Source organism: Nanorana parkeri, unplaced genomic scaffold (genome assembly GCF_000935625.1).
Source record: "Nanorana parkeri isolate BGI_ZX_2015 unplaced genomic scaffold, ASM93562v1 scaffold690, whole genome shotgun sequence".
Taxonomy (NCBI): domain Eukaryota; kingdom Metazoa; phylum Chordata; class Amphibia; order Anura; family Dicroglossidae; genus Nanorana; species Nanorana parkeri.
In genome coordinates, this window is record NW_017306958.1 from 54,324 (window position 1) to 82,249 (window position 27,926).

At 39.3% G+C, this 27,926-nt stretch overlaps 1 protein-coding gene across 1 annotated transcript in view; it reads left to right on the top strand.

The window, feature by feature from the left end:
- Positions 1 to 27,926, top strand: part of ATP8B3 (ATPase phospholipid transporting 8B3) — an 81,572-nt gene that overhangs the window by 46,143 nt on the left and 7,503 nt on the right. The window contains exons 7-20 of the mRNA XM_018563726.1: positions 718 to 807; positions 2,084 to 2,242; positions 2,947 to 3,035; positions 6,628 to 6,821; positions 11,580 to 11,788; positions 11,924 to 11,955; positions 14,169 to 14,325; positions 16,280 to 16,468; positions 16,556 to 16,668; positions 18,782 to 18,946; positions 21,923 to 22,034; positions 23,112 to 23,187; positions 26,898 to 27,033; positions 27,177 to 27,453. Coding sequence (XP_018419228.1) covers positions 718 to 807; positions 2,084 to 2,242; positions 2,947 to 3,035; positions 6,628 to 6,821; positions 11,580 to 11,788; positions 11,924 to 11,955; positions 14,169 to 14,325; positions 16,280 to 16,468; positions 16,556 to 16,668; positions 18,782 to 18,946; positions 21,923 to 22,034; positions 23,112 to 23,187; positions 26,898 to 27,033; positions 27,177 to 27,453 — 1,998 coding nt within the window. The remainder of the gene's footprint in view (positions 1 to 717; positions 808 to 2,083; positions 2,243 to 2,946; positions 3,036 to 6,627; positions 6,822 to 11,579; positions 11,789 to 11,923; positions 11,956 to 14,168; positions 14,326 to 16,279; positions 16,469 to 16,555; positions 16,669 to 18,781; positions 18,947 to 21,922; positions 22,035 to 23,111; positions 23,188 to 26,897; positions 27,034 to 27,176; positions 27,454 to 27,926) is intronic.

The window sequence follows — 27,926 nt, forward strand, 5'->3', positions numbered from 1 at the left end:
ATCACGGCGGCTCCGCCAGGTTCTCAGTGTGTAATGACAGTTCAGCATCTCCTGGTTATCTAGTAACCAGGGGAAACTGGACTGTCATTACACACTGAGAACCCGGCGGTGCCACCATATCACGGCAGCTCCTCCGTGTTCTCAGAGTGTAATGACAGTTCAACATCTCCTGGTTACCTAGTAACCAGGGGACGCTGGAGTGCCATTACACACTGAGAAACTGGCGGAACCGCCATGATATCCCAAACAACAGAGCCGCTGTCATCCAAAAACTGACAGGATGACAGCGGCTCGGATCGGAACACCGCTCGGCCATCCTGAATTGCGGCCAGCCGCCGCTCGTTCCCGGGACCCCCTCGACCCCCCCGCCGGTGATTTTTTTACGGATGCCCACTGCCACAGACCCTACAAGCAGCGGGGATCCATGGAGTCTCTCATCCCTCCCTGGCGTGTCTCCAGGGAGGAATGAGAGACTCCAGATGCTGGCGGGGGGGCGCTCGGTATTTTTGATAATAGCAGTCATCAGCGGCTTGTGAGCCGCTGATGATAGCTATTAATTTAAAGGGGACAGTCTGCTGATCAGTTCTACTATAAGCTGATGGTCGCTAAAGCGACCATCAGCTTATAGTAGAACTGTAAATGCCAGGTCCGTACGGCATACTGAGCTGGCCAGCTGGAAGCACTTTTGTAGCTCCATATGCCATACATCCTTGGCAGCGAAAGGGTTAAGCCAAGGAGGGGGGCGGAGCGGCATGATGTCAGCGGACAGTGGGCGGAGTCACCCTCCGGGTCTGAAATGCCAGAGAGGTACGTATCCTGGATCTATTACATTAAGGCAAAAGAAGTTTAATATATTTAACTTATACCCCGTTATGTATGATCCCTCAAATATTATACTTAAAGTGAGGTTGCAGTAAAAGCTGAAATAAAGAAATGTTAAGAAAAAAGAGTCAGAAAAAAGGACAAACATCAAATTTATGATTAGAAATAGACGCAACATTTAGTGAAAAATGCAATGAATTGATATGGAGCAGCAATCTGTAGCATTTGCTGTGGCATTTTCCATATGTCAAGTCTGTAAAAAAGCATAGTTAATATATCTAAAATGTATCTCAAAATCATAAGTTATTAGTCTTTGCTTTAGCATGATTATGCAAGGAATTCAAACTGATACACATTTCAGTTAGAAACAATTCCCGGTTTCATGATTAAGCTCATTGTTTAAATATGTTACAGTGATTAACATATATTGACTGCGCATGCACCTAGACCTTATCTACAAAACAAGCTTCAAAAAAAGGTCAGTTAGTTCTGAGGCTGAGACAAAATGGTTGAATATAATTAAAAAAACAAGATGGAAGTGAAAGAATTTAATGTATATACATTCGTACACAGCGTGTATACTAACCTTTAGAGTATAGCTCTCTAAAAGCATGTGGTGCAAACTAAAAAAAAGATTGCAAAATACTAATTTATCAAAAGTTTTCCCTATTTGATTGGACTGAAAGGGCTTTGTTTTATTTTTGCTCCATTAGAGAAACAAATCTAAAGTTTAGGCAAGCCTTAATGGTTACACATCGTGAAACCTGCACAACAGAGGCAATGGCCACATTCGATGGTAAGAATGACTTTGTAATAATGCAAACACACTTTTGTGTATGATGTAAATGCAGAAAATGAAGAGTTCATTACACTACTACTCACCAAAATGACTCGCGCACTAAAACATTGATTTTCATATATGTAAAATGTACACAAACACACTGTACACAAACCTATCAAAGCTGGAGCAGACAAAAACTGGAGCAGATTTGCACTGCAACCAATCAATTTCTCTGTCTAATTTTCATATCTTATCTGAGCAAAAGCAAGACAGATGCTGATTGATTGCCGTGGGCAACTGCTCCAGATTCTGTCTGCTCCAGGTTTGATAAATCCCCCCCACTGTATATGGGGAAGGTTTGTTTCTCATCCCAACAGTACTTACACTATAAGTACCGTACTAGTTTAGTAATTGTGCTACAGTATCATTTATTTCTGTGTTTGCTAAAATGCTTTTATTTGTGCACTGTATACATTACAGGTAAAATCATCTGTGAAGAGGCCAACAGCAACATGCATTCCTTTACAGGAACAATGGAGTGGAATGGAGAGAAGTATTCTTTGGATAATGACTGTATTCTTTTAAGGGGCTGTAAAATACGGAATACTAAATATTGCTTTGGATTAGTCATTTATGCAGGTACTTAGACATAACATTATACATTTTTACATATCAAATGTTATTCCTTGAACATTATCCTTGTTCAGAAACAAATCCCTACTTGATTGCAACCTTTACACATGAGCATGGAGTATGTGCAAAGTGAAATAATAGATGATTGCTGATTATTTATTATTATTGTACTTTGCACATCTCATTCCATGGTGTACATCATTTGAAGATCAGGCTAAAATAAATTACCCAACTCAAGTCTCTTCAGGAAGAAGGTGAGGTTTCACTGCAGTCCCATTCCTTCCTCAGCCTGCATATTTATAGCACAAGACATAGGTATAGTGAACAAAATTTAAAACAGAAATATTTAATATGGGTTGCTGAAACTATTGGAAAGAGTTTCCCTAAGTTCCTGCCTCCAACTGTTGTTACAACTATTGCAAAGTGAATCAGAGGAGTCATGGTCAGCTTGTTGCATGCCCAGTAATGTAAAATGAGAGAAAATCAGTAGCAGAGTAAAATGATTGTTGCGTTTTAATCAACTTGAAATTCAGGTATACAGATCTAGCTTCTGAAATGTCATGCAATATGTACAAAGCCAGTGGATGATTTAGTATGCAAAATTATAAAATAAATATTATAATTATTATTCAAATGTGTTGCAAACTATCAAAGTAATTTCTTACAAAATTACTTATTGTTAATAGTGATGGATTATTTCTCCTTAAAAGGGGTTGACACTAAAATCATGAAGAACTGTGGAAAGGTTAACATAAAGCAGACAAAATTGGACCTCATGATGAATAATCTTGTGGCCACTGTAAGTATATCTCTTATGCAGTGCTTATGTTTCATGTAATTCTGAAAATGATTATCAATCCTATATCTGTCAACATTCCATTTACTGAATTAAACTTTTGGATTTTTGGACTTTTGGACTTTATACCATAGCTGGTCCTCTTCTTTCATGTCACCGACATGGGGTACTCACAAACAGCAATTGCAATATAATTCATTGCTGTTTATGTTCCTTTAGAGGTCTACTGTCAGCTGTTAAGATACTGTTATAATTTATTTCCTTTACACCTAGAGCTGAATTATTTTATTCTAGCAAATCAGACGCAATTTTAAATTATGTATGTAAGGTATAATTTTATATTATTATGTTATATAAGATTTATAGCATTAATTTCAGGACCATTATATCAAGCGCTTGTCTAATACTGAGCTTGTTATTTTCAATGTATGATGCCCACATACATCCTGGAACCTGAAAAACCCCCAAATATTTGAAAGTCCATTACATATAGGCCAGGGGTCAGCAACCTTAAACACTCAGAGCCATTTGGACCCGTTTCTCACAGAAAAGAAAACACTGGGAGCCACAAAACCCTTTTGTCATCTAAAATTAGGATAACACGGCATATATCGTTTTTACCTTTATGCTATGTATAGCATGTATATAGGTATATGTGGGCTTAGTAACGCACTGGACTCTGGACTTACCTGAGACCCCGCAGAGCTCACCTGAGAGTGACCTGGCAGAGCACACCATAGATCCTGCACAGCCCATCTGAGACTCTCTATGGTGGGCTCTGCAGGGCCTGGTGGGCTGGTCGCCGGGGGTCCCTTTCCCTGTACTTCCTCACAACTCCTCTTACCTGCTGGGGCCCGGTCTCCTCCACCCCTCCCCTGTCACCTCTGCCATGCCACCCCTGGTACAGCTGATACTCATGTAAGAGGCTCCCCAGACCCCTCACATGGGTACTGGTGGCCGTACCCCCCTGATGGCGGTGTTCTATCAAAGTTTGTGACTGCGTTACAATGTGTGACCGGTGACGTGGTCACACATGTCAATGTAATCCCGTCCAGTTTTTTGGCGGTGGAATTTGTGACCGCCAATAGGTCAAGCATTCCAACGCTTTCTCAGCGAGGCCCCTTCGGTAGTTCCGCTCCTGGACAGGGAGCCGCAGCAAAGGGATGAAAGAGCCACATGCGGCTCCAGAGCCGCAGGTTGCTGACCCTTGATATAGGCCATTATCTCTAAACAGCCAGTGTCAATGCACATTAAGATTATTATGGCCATGCTCTCAACACTAGATAGAATTTGTAGCTAGCAAACTGTGAATGTACGAATAAAACTTGTGCATGCTTGTCTGTCAAGGAATATATTTTGCCAATAGGGATGATCCGCCAAACACAGAAGCACCATGGGCCACCTGGCCAATCAGCTGGTGGCCAGGGCCGAGGCATTATGTAACCGACAGTGTGGTGGGTAGGGGAATCCCCCTCTTCCTCCATTAGGCTATAGTTTTCAGAATGCCCGAACACTGGCTGCAATTGCTGTTCGGCTGACAATTTTTAACCTCGCTTCTTCGATTTTTTCAGATCGAAGGTTCTCAGGCTGGAGACTGCTGATAGGGCCAACCAAAGAGCAACTTTTGGCCAGTTTATTAAGAAATGTCTGAAATTTGCTCCATGTAAGGCCAGCTTTACATAGCAACAGTCTGTGCAAACTTCCATCTTCCCTCTCCTATCTCAAAAAATTTCAGATTACTTTGTTATTATTTATTTTTTGAAAACTTTTTCCCTGCCTGATAAGGTTAGGAAGGGGCTGGGAAGTTATTGTTTACCATAACTAACCCAGTCTGTACGGTGCTGTCCGATCTCATTATAAGATATAAACTAGATTTGAACACTAGAAAAATGTTCAAAATATCACCGGCGCCAAAAAACGTAACAGCTCCCAGAGACAACTCCAAACACACGGGAGCAGCTCCTCACAGTCAGGGCGAACCTAATATCTAATAGGAACAGAGCAAAGGGAGCGCCTTCATAGTGTAAAACTGATTTAATGAAAGTTAAAATACAGCTGAAAATGTACTTACAAACAGCCAGTTAAACGAGCATGGAATGTGATAATCTCGAGATGATCAAGATGGACAAACAAAATTGAAGTGAAAATAAAGGAAGTGCTAGTGCTGAGCCGAAGCCAGCACAAGTGTACAGATGGCCTCGGCTCAGCACTAGCACTTCCTTTATTTTCCCTTCCATTTCGTTTGTCCATCTTGATCATCTCGAGATTATCACATTCCACGCCAGTTTTACTGGCTGTTTGTAAGTACATTTTCAGCTGTATTTTAACTTTCATTAAATCAGTTTTACACTATGGAGGCGATCCTTTTGCTCTGTTCCTATTAGATTTCAACACTGTCTGTTCTAACAAAGGGTAAATGATCTCAGGACTGTTCTGCACTGTATGTACGAGAGGAAACTAAAGGTGCCCATACACCTTACAATTATCTGCAGATTTTCTGTGGTCAGATGGAAAAAGTGCAACAGATTGGCCCAGGTGGAGATTACTCCATCCACACAGTTGCACCTTTTCCATCTGACCACAGAAAATCTGCAGATAATTGTAAGGTGTATGGCCAGCCTTAGTCTGTCCATACTTTTTCCCCGTCTACTTTCACTTTCAAATTGTTCAGAGTAGTTTGCATGCCTGCTCTAAAGAAACATATAGAAATGTATGAAATATTTTAGAAATATATTTTTTAAGTATCCTGTGTTAATGGGAACACAACAAACATATAGTGGGTGTTCTCAATTTTGTCAACAAAACTGGAAATACAAAACAAGTGGACTGCTGGCACCGTTCTATAATGCTTGTATGCTGCCATCACTTCTGTGACTGCTGGGGCTTGTTGTTCCATATTGCTGTCTGGACACTGAGTCTGGTACTGCTCCAGGCATTGTGTGAGAATTAGATCTGTGTCCTATACATAGAATGGTGTTGGCATTGGACTGTTGGGTGGTGCACCCAAACCTTTATAGTTTGATTTTTTGGACTTTTCCCTTTGTTTGTTCCCACCTTTACCATCCTTGATCCACCTGCAATATTGGGTGCCAAAACCCCCTCAATAAACACCCTGCAGATCGGGTCCTGTGTGCAAATGTTGTCAAATTTTCACCCGGCATTTTTTCATTGTGCAAGACCACACAAGATCTTATTTAACCACATGTGCTGTGATTCAGTTCTTTCTACAACTCAGGGATAAGGACTTGTATCTTACTAATCACAGATCTTTCACTTTTTGCTTAGTACTAGTTAAATCAGAGAGTTTAGGGTGGGAGAGTGTTTAAACGTTTATATAAACAAGAAGCAATACATTAGTGAGTGATATTTTTCTAGTGGGGCCATAACTTGGTAAACACAGAGGGCATTAGCAAATTTTACTTTATCACTTTGACCTATTGACTTAGTAGTTTGTAAAGATTATTTGTCTTCCTAATTGTTGAAATACCAGAAAATGAATTGTTGTTTTGCCAGTAATGAATGCACTACATGTACTGTAAAACCAAACTTTTCTGAGATTTGAAACTAAAGTTCATTTTCTTATTTTAACTTATAGGTATTTGTGGTTTTAATTATATGCTCCCTGTCACTAGCCATTGCATCAGGATTCTGGACTAAATGGTTCCAAGAAAAGCACAGTTATATACCACCTCTACCTTCCAATGAAACACCGGCTTACAGTGCATTCCTTGTCTTCTGGGGTTATACCATACTGATGAGCACGATTGTGCCATTGTCAATGTATATCACGTAAGCAAACATAATTGTTAGTACAGAAAAAAATGTACACATGCAATCTGACAGTAGACTGTTTAATAAAATCTCATTATTGACTAAGTAAATCAAACCAAATAGAATCTATATGGGAACCATATATGCAGACCCATCTGCAAATTAATTATTAAATATTATATCAAAAAGAAATGTAAGCAAACCTTTTTAAATGTAGTCTTAACAAAGAAATAAAACCAAAGATAAGAGTCAAAATTAGGGTTCCAGATTCTAAGTCATGAGGTGAACAATAAAACTTCCTATACATTGATACAATATTGAGATACTAGTCTTCCTTGTTTGGCACCCATACCTTTTATTAAGATCAGATTAAGGTAAACCTCATGGGGTGGAAAGATGTCTCAGACTGTAGATTTAGGTAGCAGGGTGCTTAAAATGTTGGGATTAATGGGGCGTAACTAATGTGTGTGTGTGTGTGTGTGTTTGAGATAGGGAGGAACAAAATTAGTGGGAAGGAGGAAGTGGAATTGAAAAAAACAGGAGTATAAAGAACATATTGGAGAAGTCTTGTTGGCTTAATTACATGTAGTATAGGAAATTACAGCATAGAAGCTATAAGATAAAATTGTAGATGACATTGTCTGCCCCACGTTTTCAGATGGTGCAATACATTAAAGGATGGGGAGAGTTACACAAACATTTTTGTGTATGTGGAAAACAAGTTTATCTTATTTTATTTTTCTTAGAATTTTTTTTATTTGTCTTTATAAACCATTACCCATTGTTCTGATTTCATTATGTTGTTGACCCTAGCCTTCTGTTCCAGTATATTTGGGCTTTACTCTTGTTTCCCTAAAAATATTGAGGAGATGTGGAAACTTTTCTTGTATGATCCAATTAAAGCATGAGTATGTATTAGTAACGTCAGAGAGTAATTTACTATGGTTTAAAGTGCTGACTTTTCTATCTGTGTCCCTATGGTTTACCAGAATGGTCAAATTGTTGGGCAGCTCCTGCAGATATGGAGGAAAGTACCTTCTCTCTATAACTCCCCAGTCGAGGTTGAAGTAGGGAAACATAATGGCTAGTTTAGTTGGTACCCTGCACCACCTTGTGAGAAATTTAAAGCAAAATTCCTGTCTCCTCATATTGATGGAGGATGCATGTGTTAGGTTCATACTTTTCTCACTTTCTGGAAGGATATACAGGTGAAACTCGAATAATTAGAATATCGTGCAAAAGTAATTGCAGTAAGTGCTGCAAAAGGGGCCCAAACCAAGTACTGAGTACATATGCATGCTTGTACTTTTCAGAGGTCCGATATTGTTCTATGTACAATCCTTGTTTTATTGATTGCATGTAATAATCTACTTTTTTGAGGTTGTGGATTTGGGGTTCTTGGGGTTTTCATGAGCTGTAAGCCATAATCATCACAATTATGACAAATCACGGCTTGAATTATCTTGCTTTGCATGTAATGAGTCTATCTCATATATTAGTTTCACCTTTTAAGTTGCATTAGTGAAATAAATGAACTTTGCACGATATTCTAATTATTCGAGTTTCACCTGTATGTACACCCCCAACTCCTGTTTTTTTTGTCCTTTATCCTTTTTGTTTTGCCTTCCTCTGCCCCAACACAGAAGAAAGTGTAAGAGGTTGAACTTGATGTGTACAACACACAAAAACTGTAAATACTATTCTTTAAAATTAAAGTCAGAAGTACAGTTAAGATATTCATGGTTTCAAGTGATGTGCTGTTGCAAAGTGCACCCAAACATCTGCAGGCAGTAGTTTTAGTGTACTTTACATACAGTGCTGTGTTGAATGTCCTCTTAGAACACCTTATCACAATGCTGAAACCACATTCACTTTCACTGCTCCATCCAAATCCAAGCTCCACCGCTCAGGCTTGACGCAGGTGCTGGCCAGGAGCTGTTCACATTCTACAATCAAAACAATCCAAGGGTTCTCCCACTTTTTCCCAAGAGGATCGACAGCCCTTCTCAGCCTTAAAGGATAGATAAAGGTTTCTTCTATAAATTAATTTTGCTTCCTTGGAGTCAATAATATAATTGGCTCTCAGGATATGGGCATAGGTTTAGTATTGATGTGGGTGTATACCAACATTTGGAAGACATGTTTAGCTTGCAGGGGAGGGGGATAGGTCTCCAGTTCTTTCACTGGGGGAGTCTGTGGGATTTGACAGGGGGCACAATTACTACTGTACTTACTACTTGCCTTTGTGTTTTTTTTGTAATGTTATTCACTGTCATGCTTTGTTACTGTGTTGTCTTCAAAACTTCTTGAAAATAAACCAATCCAATGATAGCAAAACACAGCCGATCTTCACCAAACGTATGTTTAATGTTAAAATCCAGCTGTCCGCACAATATAAACCCCATCCGATGATCACCCACATCTAATGCATTTCACCCCTTCGGGCTTCGTTGTAGAGATGTGGGTGATCATGGGAGGGATCCTTATGCACAAACCTATAAAATTACAGGTAAAAGGGCTCAAGCTAATAACTTCATGCACTTTGTTAAACCACTCATCACATGTACACTGTGTTCACTAAAACAGAAAACATTTCCCATGCAGAGTATTTTAAAAAGAATCAATGTATTTCATATACATAATATTTTTGAAGAAATAAATAAATACATTATAGCTGCTATTTCAGCACTCATGAAAAACAAACACACAACATTCCTTAGGTGCTGTGAACCGACAAAACTAAAATTATACCATAATCCCTCTCAATATATTGCAAATTCATTCTCCCCATGTGTGTGGAGACATTTCAGCCCTATTTTGTCTGACACTATCCTTAAAAGCAAATGTTATTGGAAGCATTAAAACCAGAGACATACACTGTTGGGATTTCATTTGTAATCATTCGTCAGAGCATTCAATCTTGCCATCATTGAGTCAACTAATTTTGTGCGAAAGACATTAAAAATTTCCTCCAGACCTGCTACTTGAATAGAATTTCAGACATATCAAACCGGTTCCTTATGTACACGGGTAGAGGCCACAAGGTGGGAGAGGGGTTGATTAAAGGGGGGACCATAGAACCAGGTTTTTGGTTTTACACATTCACCACAGTTTAAAGCACAACAATTTTTCTCTCAACATCTCAATTTTTCACTTGGCAGAGTTTAATAATCACATATTTACAGGTGCTTTCTATTTTCTCTCTACCTTTTTGTAACTGAAATATCTGAGTTTCTAAGCATTTTTATAAAAATATGCTCATGAGGGAGCTGATAGAAGATGAAACCAAAAAAATATACATTAGTCCTATATAGGTTGAACTCGATGGACTTGTGTCTTTTTTTTCAACCTGACTATTTGACTATGTAACTTACTATTCAGCACACCCTGAGTGCTGAAGCTAAGTGCCTTAGCTATATGCTGTCATAGACCCACACGGTTCAGAGCTCCGTGTCAGAGGGTTCGGTCCGTTCGTGACATCACGGTCGACTCCTCCCCCCGGCCGTAGCTACTCCTTAAAAGCACAGCTGAGCCACTCACTCGGCGTACTATCGTTCTGGATCGTCGAGCGAGTGACTCTCTGTACTGAAACAGAGACTGCATTACTGCACGAAGTAATAGCCTTGTTCCATCGCTGCCTCCCACCATTACCAAACGAACCTGTCCTAGGTCCATCCTGAAGCCGTACCAACAACTCATCTTGAATAGTGATACCATCCACAGTTGTTCCCTGCTGTCTACAGAGAGTTCAATCAAACGCAAGTAAAGGGATAATTCCCAGCTGTTACTACTACTCACTAAGCTGGTTGTGCTGTAGTGGGATTCAGGAGGGAGCTACACAGATTCAAACCTCCTGTCTCCTTTCATACACTACTAAAATTGAGTTGATGAACTGTGCAAGGAAACAAGTTGGTTATAATATGACTGTTGCACCAATTACTTAGAACCGTATTGCTGGATTGATGTACTGTGAGAGGTGTTTCACAACTGCTGGTTGCTCTCACTTCCATAAACTGCATTGCTGATTCATAGAACTGTGTCTAGAGAGATATCCTGTTCCAATCTCCCAAATTCACATGCGGGTTCACTTCATCCTATTAGTAGCCATTTCTCAAACCATTGCAACTACAGACAAACAAATTACGTATCAAGTAACCAATTGTATTGCTTATACTCCTACCCCAAATCCAATCTAGCTGTAGGAAGATCCTACTCACCGGTTACATATGCAGATCTACTTCCAACTCTTTACTGCTACTTCCTCCAACCCAAACTACAGAGACTGATAGCTCCAGATCCTGCTGCCTCCTATAGCATCAGGGTAATACATCGCCACCACATAGGAATAGGGGTATATGATGTGTAACGGTTCCCCTTGGTACTGAGTGCATTGGGGTTCCGCAAAACTGAGCCCAAACATTACACTTCACACACACTCCGTAGCTGAGATGCGCATTAGACATAACCGTCGACTGTTACATATGCGCTATTTTGTCTGACCTATGGCGCCATGTATAAATGTCTCCGGATGTCAATACCAGTCCGCTGATGTTTTACTCTCATCCTCTTGTCTCCCTCTGTCATGTTTTTTACATGTTGTTTGAATTCTGTTAAAAATGGTAATGTAATAAAAACTGATTCAACACTAACTTACTATTCAGTTTGGCATAGCTGCAAATTTATGTAGAGTACTGAACACCATTTTCATATTGTTTATCTTGCCGTTAATAATTTATGTTATTGTAATAATTACTGTAATAATATATTATTTTGTAGATTGGAATTCATCCATCTAGTCCACAGCATGTACATTGATTGGGATGTGGATATGTATTTTGAGCGGAACAACACTCCAGCCAAATCCAGGTCTACTAGCCTAAATGACTTGCTTGGTCAAATAGAATATGTTTTCACTGACAAGACGGGAACACTGACAGAGAACATCATGACGTTCAAAAAATGTTGCACGAATGGAAACGTTTATGGTAAAGGCCACTAACAGATAATGGTCATAAATATCGGTTTTGTTATCTTATATAGAATCCTGAGTGTTCTTGATATTAGTAGTAGTAGTGCATGTTCTTTAATATATTACTAATTACATGTGTCTATTTTTTCAGGGACCAGTTCACACAATGAGAAGAGTCTACAGGTACTGAAGAAATAAATTTAATATGTGTACGATTTTCATTATAACACTAGAGAAAGGGGGGGAGGGCATTATTAAACTAGAGAAAGGGGGGAGGGCATAAAAATAAAAATATGTAACTTAAATAGTGAAAACATAAACATGGATACAAATAATACAGTGGATAAAGGGGTAAATAGTGGGCTCACTCCAGTCACCAGTGCCAAAGCAGTTAATATAGTAAATCCTGTGGCCAAAGGTAACATAATTATCTTGGGCCGACCAGTAACAAGGCCAAAAAATAAAAGTAGCGTGGAACACGATGGAGGTAAACTTTGGCCCCATAACAAGACAGGAATTAAATGTATGTATACCAACGCTAGAAGTCTAGTTAATAAATTAGAAGAGCTTGAACTTATGATACTCGAAGAGGACTTCGATATAGTGGGAATAGCGGAAACCTGGCTAGACAGCGCACATGATTGGGCCACCAATATAGAGGGGTATAACCTGTTCAGGAAGGACAGAAGTGGGAGAAGGGGGGGGGGAGTGTGCATTTATGTTAAAGATAATCTAAATATGCATATAAGGGACGATATCACGTCAAATAGTGGGGAGGACGTGGAATCCTTAGGGCTAGAACTAGAAATAATGGCCGCTGGGCGTAAACTAATTGTGGGTATTTGTTACAAACCGCCAAATATAGGGGAGGAGGAGGAGGCTCAACTACAGTCCGAAATAGAAATAGCTGGGAGGGAAGGCAATGTAGTCGTGATGGGCGACTTCAATTATCCAGATATAAATTGGGCTAATGGAACCTCAAGTTCAACAAAGGCGGGCCACTTTCTGAACATGTTGGAGGTCCCAACTAGGAAAAATGCCATCCTAGATTTAATCATTACTAATAATGCAGAGTTAATTGAGGATATTGTAATTGGGGAGACACTGAGCAATAGTGATCACAATGTGGTTACTTTCAATATTGGATACAGGAAAGGGAAGCGGGCTGGTAGGACAAGAACCCTTAATTTCAGAAGAGCTAACTTTGATAAACTGCGCCACCTAGTGGGGGAAATAAAATGGGAAAATTTATTTCACAAACTGAACTTGGACCAAAAGTGGGAATGTTTTAAAAACACATTACATATTGCCGTTGCCAAATATATACCGTTGGGTAATAAAAGTAAAAGATCACAAACAAAACCTGTATGGCTGAATAAAAATGTGAAGCGAAAAGCGAGTGGCATTTATAAAATATAAGATGGAGGCGACGGCATTGGCGTTCCATAACTACAAAGAATGTAATAAAAGATGCAAACTAGCAATACGGACAGCTAAAATAGAGTGCGAAAAGCATATTACCACAGATAGTAAAAAAAAAAATCCCAAATTTTTTTACCAATATATATAAACAGTAAAAGGAGAAGGGAGCAAATAGGCCCAATAAAGGACGATAACGGGAAGTTAGTCACAAATGACAAGGAAAGGGCCGAAGTGCTGAACACTTTTTTCTCCTCCAGTATACACTCAGGAGGGAAAAGGGTTTCACACCCATAACAAAACACACAGTTCATCACAAAATATAGCCAAGTGGTTGACGGAAACCGGGATACAAAAAAGACTTAGTCTACTCAATGCAAATAAAGCGTTGGGACCGGATAATCTGCACCCCAAGATACTTAAGGAACTAAGCACGGTTATAACTAGACCATTATTCCTCATTTTTAAGGTCTCTGTAATGACTATGATTTCCGCAAATAGTCTGGAATCATTCAAGAAGCTTTTGGATGATTTCCTGAGAGACCGTAATGTACAAGGCTACAGGTACTCTTAAGAATGCGAACACTAAGGGACCTATACACACACACACACAATAGGTTGGACTTGATGGACTTATGTCTTTATTCAACCTCAAATACTATGTAACTATGCTTAATTAATTAGTTAGGGCCAATAAATAGTATTTTTTTTAACCAAAAAGAGAACAAAAAAAAAGGAACGTGGAGAAATAATGCCCAATTTAGCCAATTATATTCCACTCCCAGCTAATATTTTTATCTGTGTATGTACAATGCCCACCTCATTTTTCTTCTACTAGTGTTTATAAAGTTGGCATCAATAGATTGTTACTTTCCTTATAGTATCAGTTAGAATATTATTATTATTTTAAATAAAATCTCAAATGACCAGTGAGGAAAGAGTGAAATTTGTTGTTGAAATTATTTTGTAATTCTCAGGCAGTGAGCTTCAAGTGGAATAAATATGCCGATACTAAGTACAGTTTCTACGATCAGTCATTAATTGATAAAGTTTGCCAGAACAAGGATGACATCCTAAAGGAATTTTTTCGACTGCTATCAATTTGCCACACGGTCATGGTGGATAGGAATGGAGGTAAGATGCAGTCTTTCTGCCAGGGGACATAAAATTCAGGTTAGAAACATCTTTTATAGTTTATTGTGCAACCAAACATTTGATGCAACTGCTATAAAGCCCTAGTGTTCCCAATGTAAACCATGAAAATCCCCACATCTGTCCAAACTTTAACAAAATGCAAAAATAATTATTAGTTTAAAGTACATAATTTGACCAGTTTTGGGGGCTTTCACTGGAAAAATACCTAATTACTAAATTTAAACTTATATTACACTAGTTCTGGGTTATCCAGAGTGAGCATTATTGGTCCCCAAGGGTTTATGGTACTTTCCAAGGGGTCTATAAAAAGGTTGGGGGCTCAAAAGGGGTCAGTAAATGTCTGGAGTACAGTATTTAATTGATAAATGATGGAAGGTCGATTTGGAACAATTAATCTTTTGAGATCTCTGTAGACCTCCAGGCCAGTTCTCAGTTCCAAAGGTAAGGTGACTAGAGGCGTGACAGTGTTACCCAGAGTCACCAGTGAGAGTGGCCTTGAGTTTCTCTGTGTTGTGTTGTGTGTCTGCGAACTTCCAACCCCCCTTCTTGGAAGGATATTCATTTGTGTTCACTGTAATGAGCGTACACCCCCACCCCGCTCTTCCCTATAGAGTACACCCATATCAAAAGGAGTGCTGCCACAGCACTGATTGCTTTCATTTATTTAAATTTCAGCATTGTAACAGCTATAGAGGTGGCAGCTGATACCAAGAGAAAGTGTCGACAGTATTTACAGGAATATTATTTTTTTATCACTTATTATTATTCATAGTACTATTATTTAAAAAAGATTTAAAGTGACAGTAAACTCAGGAGTAACATTTTAAAATTGCATTCAAGTACCTTAACTGTTAACAAAAAATTATCTTATTTGTTCTGACACTTTCCTTCCTTCTGCTTTTGTTCCTCATGGTCTCTGTGTATGTTGTAAAGTGGCCACTACCCAAGCTCCCTCCCATGATAGACTATGTCACAGTCTAGCAAGGTTTGGGTTAGTATGGATCTCAGCTGCGGAGATTGATAAATAGGATTGAGGGTTTGGTTCAGTTTGGTGGACCCCAATGCACTCAGTACCAAGGGGGAACCGCTTAACATCATGTACCCCGACCTATGTTTGTTGGTTTGACGTAATACACTATGCCAATAATGGTAGTACTAAGAAAGTAAGTTTGAGGAAGTGGCCGTCAATAGGTTGGAGTAGATCCGCATATGTACTAACCATTTTTGTCTAAACTGTGAAGCAGCATTATATATGCATCATGTGCATGATTTTTCCATATATGGCATTAGTGGAAATATGCTTTTAGAGACTTTTTGGTTGATAAATACGTTTTGCTGTGTGAAAATCACACACACCTGGTGCGTGCGTGTGTTTAGGTTAGTAAATCACCCCCACTGTCTCTGGCTCTGTTCTCAGAGCCAGAGACAGATAGAACACCGATTGAGTGGCTCAGCTGTGTTTTTGAGGAGGAGCTGCGGCCAAGGGGAGGAGTCGGCCGTGACGTCATGGACGGACGACACGCCTCAAAAACAGAGCTCTGATCCGGGTAGGTCTGTGACAGACTATAACTTCAATACAAATTAGCTAACTAAACATGAGATTGTAGTCCATCACTGGAGTGAGCTTGGAGTGGTAGCTACTTTACAACACACACAGGGAACATGGGGAACAAAAGTAGCCACCCTCCAGAAGGAAGTACAGTGTCAGTACAAATTCAGAGATGATTGGGGAATCTCCAGCTAAGTGATACACAAATAAGGTAGATTTTTGTTGATAGTTAAGGTACTTGAATGCATTAATAAAATTTAACTCCTGAGTTTAGTGTCACTTTAATGTGAAACTTCATGAAGGGGCCAATGAACTATAGAGTTGGAGATCCCTGCACTAGACACTGATAAACCCTGGATTTCCTTGTTCTCTTGTGCATTTCAGATGACTTGCTTTATAAGGCAGCAAGTCCTGATGAAGAAGCCTTAGTCACAGCAGCGAGGAACTTTGGTTATGTTTTTATGTCCCGGACACAAGACACTATCACTACAAATGAACTTGGGGTAGAAAAAATCTACCAAGTCTTGGCTCTTCTTGACTTTAATAGTGTCCGTAAGAGGATGTCTATATTAGGTGAGCATGCTTGCTTTATGCTTTCTGTACGCTTTTTTTTTTTTTTACATCCAGTTTCTGATGGTATCTATGTTATATTAACAACAGTTAAAGATCCAGAAGGAAAGATTAAACTTTACACTAAGGGAGCAGATGATGTTATTCTAAAGCGCCTTCATCGTCATTGTGAGAACCAGGACATAACTGTAAAAGCTTTGGAGGTGAGTACTAAATGGCTGGGTGACGATTATTTAAATTGGAAATCCAGCCACAAAATAAAACAGAGAAGGGTCATAAACTCTGTCAGTATGTTATGGCCATTTGTGGCCCAATTAGACATATGTCCATACTTTCTCATCACAAGGAACCAGAAGCCAGAGGGAATCACTGCAACAGTGACAGTCAGCAAAAAAAAAACAACCGAAGGTATAGCCTTTCTCTGCTCCATCCAAAACAAAACAAACACAATACATTTTTGGCTGGTGTTCTAATTTATTGTCTGTGGGTTTCATAAAGAAGTTTCTAATGGCACAACTATGTGCCATTAGCGCTGTGCAAACTATTGGCGCTATATAAATCCTATATAATAATAATAATAACTATGTGGATATCCAGATATATACTATTACCCAATTTGTATGTGAGCTACTGATTTGCGAATAAGCAGATCTCTCCCTTCTTTAAGATCACTGAGAGTCAAAGGAAGTCATTATGTGTTTATGTCCTCCCCACCATTGATAGCCATGAAATGTTGAGAAGAGGAAATGGCCACATACAGTTTCTAATCTCTAAAATTCTTTCATAAGTGTATGTGTTGGATTTATTATAAAGCAAGTGGTTTTTTTTCTTCACAGAGTAGATAGTGTTTCTGAAATGACACTAGGATTATATTACTTATATACAGTAAAAGTTAATAGTACCTAGCAGAGTACTTCTGTAAGGTTGATCAAAATAATTTGCCTCCTGCCATCTCTTGCATAGAAACAGTCAGAGTGGGAGAGGCAGTTCTAGGAGCTCACCAGGTCTGCTGTGTTTACTTGTGCTAACAGGGAACATGTAGAGAGGAAGAGATCAGAGTGAGCAGAGTTGATGCCATACCAGTGTTTTTCCAGTTTTTGATTGTCCAAGCAACAGCCTGTGGATTGGTAGGTGACACTACTGTATTCCCTACTTCTGACAGAAAGCGGTGTCACTTTCTATGCTGGGATGTCTGACAGTGGTGTGTAAATCACAAAAGTGGCTAGACAGTGTTAAATCCTTTGTCAGAGAAGACAGCTCACATATGTGTGATTAGCTATTTACCTGCATTAATAAACAGAAATTATATTCTTAGCTTGATGTTTCAAAACTTTACTTGCACATACTATTATTAATATGGGGTAGCACAGTGGCTTAGTGGTTAGAACTTCTGTCTTGTAGCAATGTCACCATGGCATTTGCATGTTCTCCCTGTTCATGTGTGGTTTTCTCCAGGTACTCTGGTTTCCTCCCACACTTTCAGAACATGATGTGAAGTTTTCATGTTCTCCTTTTGCTTGCATGGGTTTCATCCAGGGATTCCAGTTTCCTCCCACACTCCAAAAACGTGTTAGTAGGTTACCTTGCTCATGTCTCAATTGGCTTTAGTATGTGTGCATGTGTATGCATGTGAGATAGCGACCTTAACTTGTAAACCCCTTGAGGGCAGAGGCTGATGTGAATGTACACTATGTAAAGCATTGCATAAATTGTTGGTGCTATAATAATGCCTGTAATAATAAATAACATGGCTGCACCGACTCATGTGTAGGCACCTCTAGATTATGGGGCTGAGCCAGCTCATAGCTTAGAACCCAGAAGCATACAGTTTTGAGCATGTGAGGGTTTAGTGTGTACAGAGGAGATTTATGAACTGGCATCCTGAGTGTCAGGTTGGCTGTCAAACTCCACAGCTCCTCGCAAAGTAAAGGACCAACTATCAAACTGACAGTGGAGCCCTACTTGCATAGCGAATGTAGGCAAGAAATATAATACTGAAGCAACCAAGCAACATGACAGCTAGACATCTACCACTATGAGAAGGACAAGTCATTATCAGCAGCCTCCATGTTTCTCCAATGACAGGTTTTCCCTATTGTAGTTAGATAGTGGGTAACAAATCAGGTAATGTTTTGTTGTGAAATTACATTGCCTACTGATCATACCTATTATTTTCAGCTTTCCATTGTGTTGTTTCTGGAAGGATTGGTCTGTTACTTGGGGAATAGTGTCTCATATTGGGATATGTTGTCTCATATTTACTAAAGAGTTACCTAAGATCTACCAGTGTGCTGCACATCTCTTTTGATCATCTAGATGTTCGGTGAGGAGACTTTGAGAACTTTGTGTATTGCGTTCAAAGAGGTAGATGCTTCTGTGTATGCAGAGTGGAGTGCAAAACACCATCAGGCCAGTGTTGCCCTACAGAATCGATCACAGTTGATGGAATTGGTTTATGACGAAATGGAAAGTAACCTGCAGGTATGAAAATAGTTGTTTATAATAATGGTATTTTAGTAAAATATTAGTAAAATCATGAGTTAAAGCTGAGCACATGACATTAGGGGAATCTGTGAGGGCAAAATTATAAGAACTGCCGTTCCATCTAGGAACACCGATTGGTTGGCTTTCTATCTGCATTACTTCTTGAATCGCAGACCCAGAAGCAGATAGATTAAAAAGTCACAGTGAATTTACTATTCCTGACCTGTATGCTTGTTTGCACCTATTATTGAGTATTGAAGCAATTTAATCAGTAATCAGGAAACTCAGAAGGGCAAGCCAGCGATGGCTGCCTTCATATTTCCTCAGTACAGGTATCCTTTAAGGAAGAGTCCAGTTAGGTTATTTGACAAATAACGTACATAATTTAGGGTTAAGATTGTGTACCCACTTAGTAGTAAAGTGCATGTGTAACATTTATAAATGCTGTCTAAAGGTAATTATTTTTCTTAACATAAAGTTCAGTACTGTATTTCATAATTATATTGCTTTCGTAACAGTAAAAACATATGATATTTCGAGATTTCGATAAGTCCAAATGAAAATGGGTGCCGGTTTTCCTCTGGAATGGATTTACTATTCTGAATGTGTCATGTGGATGGAGAGAGAACTGTCAGTTCAAACTGCCAGTGTAAGTTCATTGAGGGACACAGTATTCAGAGATTTGGATTATATTGCCAGCTACAGGAAGATTTGGACATTGACAAACATAAAAAGAGTGGCCACCCTGGTAAAACCCCTCCCACTCCCAGCATTCCTCAGTTTTCTGCTAGTGTCCTAAGGAGATAGTTGCCTTTGCCTTTTCTCTAATGAGAAAAGTAACTGGTTTTTTTAGCTGGGTTTTTTTTCTCAAGATCATGTTTTTTCTTAAACACTGTTACACATTGCTTTAGCTAGTCTCTTTATGCAGCTATCCAGATTGGCATATCTTCAGCAATATCTTTAAAGGCTGTACATGGACCCTGATGGTTTGGACTTGTGGGGCCTGCCTGGAATTGGACTTTCGGGCACTGGGCAGGTGCTTATGGTGCATTCCAGACCTCTGTGTGCTGTGTTAGCCAGAGAGCTCTTTGCAGGTCTAGTGCTGTGGCACAGCCTCTGGTAGGTCTATGAAGGCATTTATAAGTATGCCACATAGGCTGAGAACTGGGAGCTACTTCATTTATTACAATCATTAGGTGACATTATTAAATGCAGAGAAATTAAGTACTGGATCAATTGGTGGAGTGTCGCACGTCACACTTGCTCTGTTGCACCCATTCATTGCGAGGTAGCGACTACTCCTTATTGCAAGAAAAACGCTACAGTGACCTGGTCACATCTCACCATATGAGCCTTTTTTGCTCCCAGCATTGGGTTCATAAGTCCTCAAGGTTTCTACCTTGTGTTTTAGATAAATTGTTCCTGTTTGTGATCAACATGTTGGATCACAAACAAAGGGAAGCAATTCCACTGTATTGGGTCTCTCTGCCTCAAAATTCACTAACAGTTTAAAGGCAGCCCGCAGTGTTCCCTCTCAAGCACTTGAAACTGACAGCCTGGAACATTTTCCACTGCATGAGTCTATACATCCTTTAGATTCTTCTATGGCTTTGTCGGGTGAGGCTACTTGGAGAATGTTACTGCAGTTATGCAGCAATGTTTATTGAAGACTTTGACCACAGAGTGCATAAGCTTAACTTTATGCCTTCCCCTGAAACATGATTATCTCATCTGTCTGCAGCCTAAGTGGCCTCTGAGCCTTCTTAAGGATTTCCACCCTTTCCTGTCGAGGCACACTGAACTAAATCCGTGAGTGCTTCTTGGGCCTTTCAGCATTAGGTAGCTGCCACCTTGTCCTGTTTACACATTCTCTAAGTTTTAGCAGGTGAATTTCAGGCCCCTTCTGGTGCCAGCTTTAGGTTTTTCAAGCAGGTCTGTGAGCTGCAGGCATTCCCCAGTTTGTTTATAGATTCCGGATTGTTAGCATTTTGTTAGCTGTATTGTCCACCCTTCAGTTAGACTGCTTTTGGTTGTTCCAAATGTCTATGAATCCTGTTTCTCATTAAACAAAAAAGAAAACAGCATTTTTTTACTTACTGTATGATCCATTACTGTATAATGATTGTTATAAAACGGAGGCATGCTGTGAGTGGGAGGGGTTTTATCAGACTGGTCACTGTTTTTTTGTTTGCCGGTGTCCAAATCGTCTTGTAGGCAGCAGTATAACCCAAATGTCTCTGAATCTTCTGAATCTTCTGTTTCTCTGTACAATGAGTACACAAATTCTTTTTTTTTTAATTATATGTATGACATTTTTTTACAGTGAAACCTTAACTAGACTGTTGTATATTTCACACTGTGTTTGCAAAGCATGGTAAAAAATAGAAAGCCAAGCAGTGCTTATTGGAAGACTGTATTAATCTTGTAATTAAGATGTTGCCATCTTTGCTCCTCTTACTTATTAAGGTCTATCTTTAGTACAACAGTTGTTATCAACACCTATTTGAGTTCCTCCTGGGGGCTGCAAGAGGGCATTTTTTCCTAGTGCTGCTCTAAATATTCATAAGCAATATTTCATATATAGGTTTGGGTCCCTTTATAGTGTTTGCACACTTTTGAAACTTTTTGCTCCTACGTTACCACATTATAGGGACCCTGTTGCTATAAAGAGGAAAAGCATATCTGTCAAAGAGGAATACTCAGTTTTCCTGCTGCTTTTGCCACTAAACTCCTCTCTGATGTTGAGAAATTGTCCCCTAAAGTCTGCTGGGAAACTGACACTTCTGGGAGTGTTGATCTTCTGGGTCCCCAGCAGGTCTAACTAGTCTCTCCATCTGACTCCACAACACCACAGAACAGAGTGGTGACGTGAAATCAGAAAGAGAGGAAAAATACATTTGTGCAGTAAATGCGTATATTAATGGTGCTATTTGTAGCATAATTAACTTTTTATAGAATGATTTACCTTCATAGTTACTTGGTGCAACTGCAATTGAAGATAAGTTACAAGACAGTGTCCCAGAAACAATACAACTACTGAAAAATGCTAATATGAAAGTATGGATGCTGACTGGAGACAAGCAAGGTATTCTACAATTTCATTAGATATTTCCTGCACTGACATGCTCACACATATACAGCCATGGTGGTGTTCAGCTGAGATTCCTAATACCAGACATTTAATTTAGCTAAAGAAAAGAACCTTTATGTTGGCATAGAGCAGCCGCAACAGAAGCATGTCTGTCAAACACCAAAATGGCTATGAACGTTTACGGCACTAGTATAAAGTTGCACTTATGCCACTGTTCAAGTTCATGCTAACTGATCACATGACTTTTCTATCCAAACAAAAACCATGTGGTTAGCTGGCCCTTCATTGACATACTAATCACATGACCTTTGTTTGTAAACAAAGACTATGTAAAACAGTGCGGGGATCTGACATAGTTTTCTTTCTGTAACAAATGTATTGCATGTTACACTCCATTGCAATGTGACATAGCCTCTGTTTATAAACACTAGCCATTTGGGGCTTGTTCACACCAAATGCAGACCAGATCTGCATGAGTTTCTGCACACACAGTGCAGTGTGTTTTGCCGCGTTTGTGACGCGTTCAGGGCCGTTTTTTAGTTTAAAATGGGCTTTCAGTGCATTCCAGTGCGTTTGAATGCGTTTTTGATGTGTTTGCATGCGTTCCAGAGCAGGTAAAATAGGGCTTGCTGCAGTTTTTCTACATGCTCTGGAACTGAACGCTGCTGTTTGAACTAAAATACCATTGGAATACATTGGATGCAGTTTTGATCCGGTCAGTAACTGCTCTGCTCCTGGAACGCGCTTGGTGTGAACTAGCCCTTAATGATTAGCAGGTAAAGGGAAGACTTTCAGATCCATCATTGTAAGAGTTAGATGGTTTGTCCCATGTCCTTTAACTGTCACTTTTGCTGGACCACTTGGCCTGTTAAAGGAAATGGGGAAAAACCAGCTCTACTGGCAGGGTTAACAGGTAATAAAACTATGTTTTAGGATGGATTAGAGATGTGGTGGACTGTCAGTGGTGAGCAATACTTACCTACATATTTTCAGAAAATTGTTAAGACATTTTCCTTTCAAACTATATATTTTTTGTATTCTGGTGTAATTTCTACACTTTATTTTAATCAGAAACTGCAATCAATATTGGCTTCTCGTGCCAATTGCTCTCGGATGACATGAATATCTTGGATGAAAAACAGATCTGGTAACATATAATATCATTTTAATTTTAGCTGTATTCTACTTTGTCTAATCTAAACAATTTAAAATAACAGTTTACATGTAATCTAAATTTGTTCCTGAGCACTCTATTTTTTAGGCTAAAATAACCGTTTACATTACGAAAAGATTACCTGTACTGTTCTGTCTAATATCTCTAGTTGGTCTACATCTTATCCACCAGAAATAGAATAAGTAATTAGGTGAGATTAGTTTGTGTAGAAATAAGGAAAAAATTTAGAAATGGCAAAACAGCTCATATTAAAAAAGGACAGCAATAAAAAAATGTTCTCCTATAGGATTTAAATTGCCCAGATAAATACATAATAAGAATGCTGGGTATAATTTTGTCTGGATCGTTTATGTTTCTGGGACAAAGGGGGTTTAAACAGGTTTGTTGTTGATCTGGATTTTGAATATATCCAGGAATGGCACTGACCCAGAGTTAAGCCCAAACCCAAGTTGTTTGTGTTTTAAGAAAATGGCAGACTAACACTGTTGTTAGTGCCCACAGCAATCAATTACCAAGAATGCACTTCCTGGCCTTCGAAAAGTGGTAAATTGGCTTTGAAGGGCCAATCAAAGTGCTGTACAATCCTATACCAGATTAGGGAAAGATTACAGAATGTTTCAGGGAGAGATAGATGCTGTTGGTTATTTCTGAAAACATCTATATTTACAGTGAGCCACAGACACACTTCCTGGAATTCCTAAAGAGTGTCACAGGCACTCTTTAGAATTGTGTCACTCCTCCACGGAAACAGGGGGCAGCACTGGGACTGGAGTGTCCATACCATGGCTACACATCATCATTGGTTGCTATGATTCTGTTGATTTGCACAGCGTCCTTGGTTGCTAATTTGCTATTGGTTGCACCGCATCCTTGATTACTATGACGCTGTCAACTGCACAGTGTCATTGGTTGTTTTTCAGCTGATAGGGTCATAGCAACGAATGATGCTGTGCAGCCAACACCAACATAGCAAGCAAGGAAGCTGTGCAGCCAATCACATGTGTCCTTGCAACCAATAACCAGGGGGTTGGTAGAGTGCATGGCCTTGTTATTCTGAACTAACTTTGGTCTTATTTACCTCAATTTTTCTTATTTCTAATCTGGCAGCATTTGTTATTTTAATTGTCACAGCCATAGCACACTTCTGTAGCAGGTTTGGGAGAGATCACATAGTGTTTGCATACCTTTTTTGTGTGTCAGCAACTACTTTGGTTGCTGTTTGGCTGCTGGACACCCACCTTATTTTTTTTTGTGTTTTTTTTTGGGGGGGGGGTGCTTTTTTAATTTCACACTTTCATATTTTTGTTTTTTCATTTAGGGTTAAAATCATTGGGGGTGATGTGGGTTTAGTGTTTACTAAAAGTGTTTAAAGACTGTGCATGTACTCGCTGGAATATTTTGGATGTTTTTTTAGTACAATAAGAACACTGTAATATTGATTTATTTTTATTAATAGCTGACTGTTGTGGGTTCTGTTGACAAAGCAGCCTAGTCAAAGTGTTTAAAGACTGTGCACATACTAACTACAACATTTTAGGGGCTTTTTTTCAGTGAATTAAATACACTCTCTTAGGTTGATTTCTTGGTTTTAAAATGTCTGAGGTAGGTCTTATATAAAAAGCTGCCTAGTCAGTTTTTTTAAAGACTATGCACATATTTACTACAATATTTTGGGAGATTTTGTTAGGAAAATAAATATACTCTTATGTTGATTTCTTGTTTTTAAAGACTACACACTTACAAATTTCAAAATTACCTTTTTTTTTCTTAAAAAGGTATGTTTCCTCAGTATAAACATTTGATATGTTTCTATTTTCTATTGTGAGTAAAATACGGGTTTATGAGCGTTGCAAATCATTGCATTCTGTTTTTATGTAGATTTTACACAGCGTCCCAACTTATTTGGAATTGGGGCTGTATTTATGGTCCTTGCACTTTTTCAGTCCAGCCTGTTTTCTCAGGGGTCTATTCACAAAGCAGGAGAAGGATCTGGCCGTAGCTTCGGCCGAGTGATCTTACGGCTGGCTCCGGTCACTTGCATAGAGATCAGCGTCCCTGGTTACCAACTAACCAGGGACACTGATCTCCAGACAGCAAACTCTCCCGGGCACTCAGGGAGTCTCCCGCTCCCGACCCCCAAGGAGAGAAACACTGCTTTTTTTTCTTAAGAAACACTGCTTTTTCTTTTTTTTTTTCTTTATTCTGACACGGAGCGTGTCAGAATAGAAAAAAATTAATAAAATGTTGCCCATAGGAATGCATTGTTAGATTCCTATTGGCTATTTCAATTTGCAATAGCCAATAGTAAACTAGCATTGCACCCGCCCTCTGCTGATGGACCTGATGGAGAACTGCAGCAGAGGGCGGGTGCAATGCTAGTTTACTATTGGCTATTGCAAATTGAAATAGCCAATAGGAATCTAGCAATGCATTCCTATGGGCAAAACCATTTTTTCTTATTTATTCTGACACGGCTCCGTGTCAGAATAAAGAAAAAAAAAAAGAAAAAGCAGCGTTTCTCTCCTGGGCGGCCGGGAGCGGGAGACTCCCGGAGCGCCCGGAGGTTTTTTTTTATAAGAATAGACCAAACAGCAGCAAGTAGCCTGCCAGAGGTTCGCCTTAGCCGATCCAGATGTTGGATCGGTTGAGTCGAACTCCTCCTGCACTTCGAGTCGGCCGAACATCCTGAGCATGTTCGGCCGACGTGAAGCCAACCGATGTACAGCTGATTTCAGCCGATATACAGCTGAAATCAGCCGTACCAGCCTGAAGTGAATAACCGAACAGCGTTCAGGTCGTTCTTTCCCTCGGCTGCCTACGGCAGTTTACCTAGTCACCCTCAATGATTTCAGTGAGCGCACTTAATTTTCAGTTCCAAAAAAATAAAAACTCACCTGTTAAAAAAAACCCAACAACTTTCAGTTCCAGCTTATCCTTCTCTGTATTCTGTTTTCTTTGTCTGCTGCCTAATCTGCCACTTACTTGAGAAACACAGCCCAGGGTTCCCTTCCAACTAAACTCCATTCTCTCCATTAGAGACTTTGGGGAAGACAAACCTCTTTCAAGCGGTGCATTTCACCCTCTAGCAATTGCCTTTGTACTTTTGTTCCCATTGTCATCTCAGTTTTAGTCCATGATTTGGCAGAATACAACATTAGGTTTACTACCCTTTTCCTACCCTTCCTTTATTTTTCTAGTTACCAATTGTTTTTGTGCCTACAGTTTCCTTTGGACTTACCCTACTAGATTTCAGCCTCCCTAACATGCCATCTTCTGATCCTAAGAACCAGAGCCACCCATGGTTCTTTGTTAAGAGATGGCCCAAGATGCTGGATCAATGTTTGTTCATGTCACCCACCTTTATGTTAAACTGGTTTGTGTTTAATATTAGTGTGCTTAATTTTAAGTCCAACTCCAGACCATTTTTTTTTATTTTTGGACAAAATTTGGGTAGAGATAGAACCTCTGTAATCTTTTTTCTGTAGACAGTGACCCCTTTGGATAGATTTTCCCTTGCTTCCTATCTGGATATATAGTATCCAAAACAGTTTCTCAAAAATCTACTTTCTAAAATAGGGAAAGGCGAGAATCTCTTGTCATATAATTATTACTAGCTGTTCCTTTTTTTTTTGCTGGGTTGAGCTTTGATTATTAAACCATGTTTTGTGTGTTTATCTAACCAGTGATATCCTAGATGACTGCTGGGAGAACAACAATTTTTCAGGGAGTGGGCAAAATCTTTTGGATAGCAGCATATTCAAGAAACACAGAGAACATATAGGGCAGAAGGTAGCACTCGTGATCAGTGGAGACTTCCTGGTAAGTTATTTTTTGTAGACTGTGACAATGTGATATTTATTAAATTACAAAAATTATATTATTATATAGTTTTTCAAAGCAAAGTTTGAATTACTATTCATTGTGTTCAACTTCATATAAAATGTTTTGTTTGTTTGTCACAGGGACGGATTTTAACACCTAACAAAAGTAAAAAGCGCAAGTGGCAACTTTTCCAAAAACTAGCGGAACGCTGCAGTCAGAAAAAAGTGATTCCTAGTGAACTGGAAGAGAATATGAGAGAATATTCATTTATAGACCTAGCTTCTCAGTGCCAAGCTGTCATATGCTGCAGAGTGACACCAAAGCAAAAAGCTATGATTGTACAGCTCGTGAAAAAACACAAGAAAGTCATCACTCTTGCTATTGGAGATGGGGCAAATGATGTAAATATGATTAAGAGTGAGTTTGGTTTTATACATTTTTTAGTATTTTTGTCCCTTTTCCTTATTGATCGTCAAAAAGAGAGTGGAAAGACAGGTTTGTGATAGAGATGATTGATTGCTCTATATTATTCAATATGACAACTGATATACTGTAATTAAGCAATATACTGTACACTGTACAGTGCTGCTTAACAGAAGTATTTTCCCCTTTCCTATTTCCATTGCAAATTTTAGTTTTTTTTCCAAAATCTCATAGATCGTTGCTTATTATATCCACTGGCAACTATGGCGGCAACGAAAGTGTTCCACTGCTTGCTTTAATTACGAACAGTTGTAGATGATTTCTTCATTGCTGTTTACATCACAGTTTTATTTTTACACATTGGGGTTGTTAGTCCTAAGCTGGACCCCTCAAAACATTTTTAGGACCAGTAGATCACGCTTTGTATTGGCTCTACACTTTGACCTGCCTGGCAAGGTTGGTCCTAC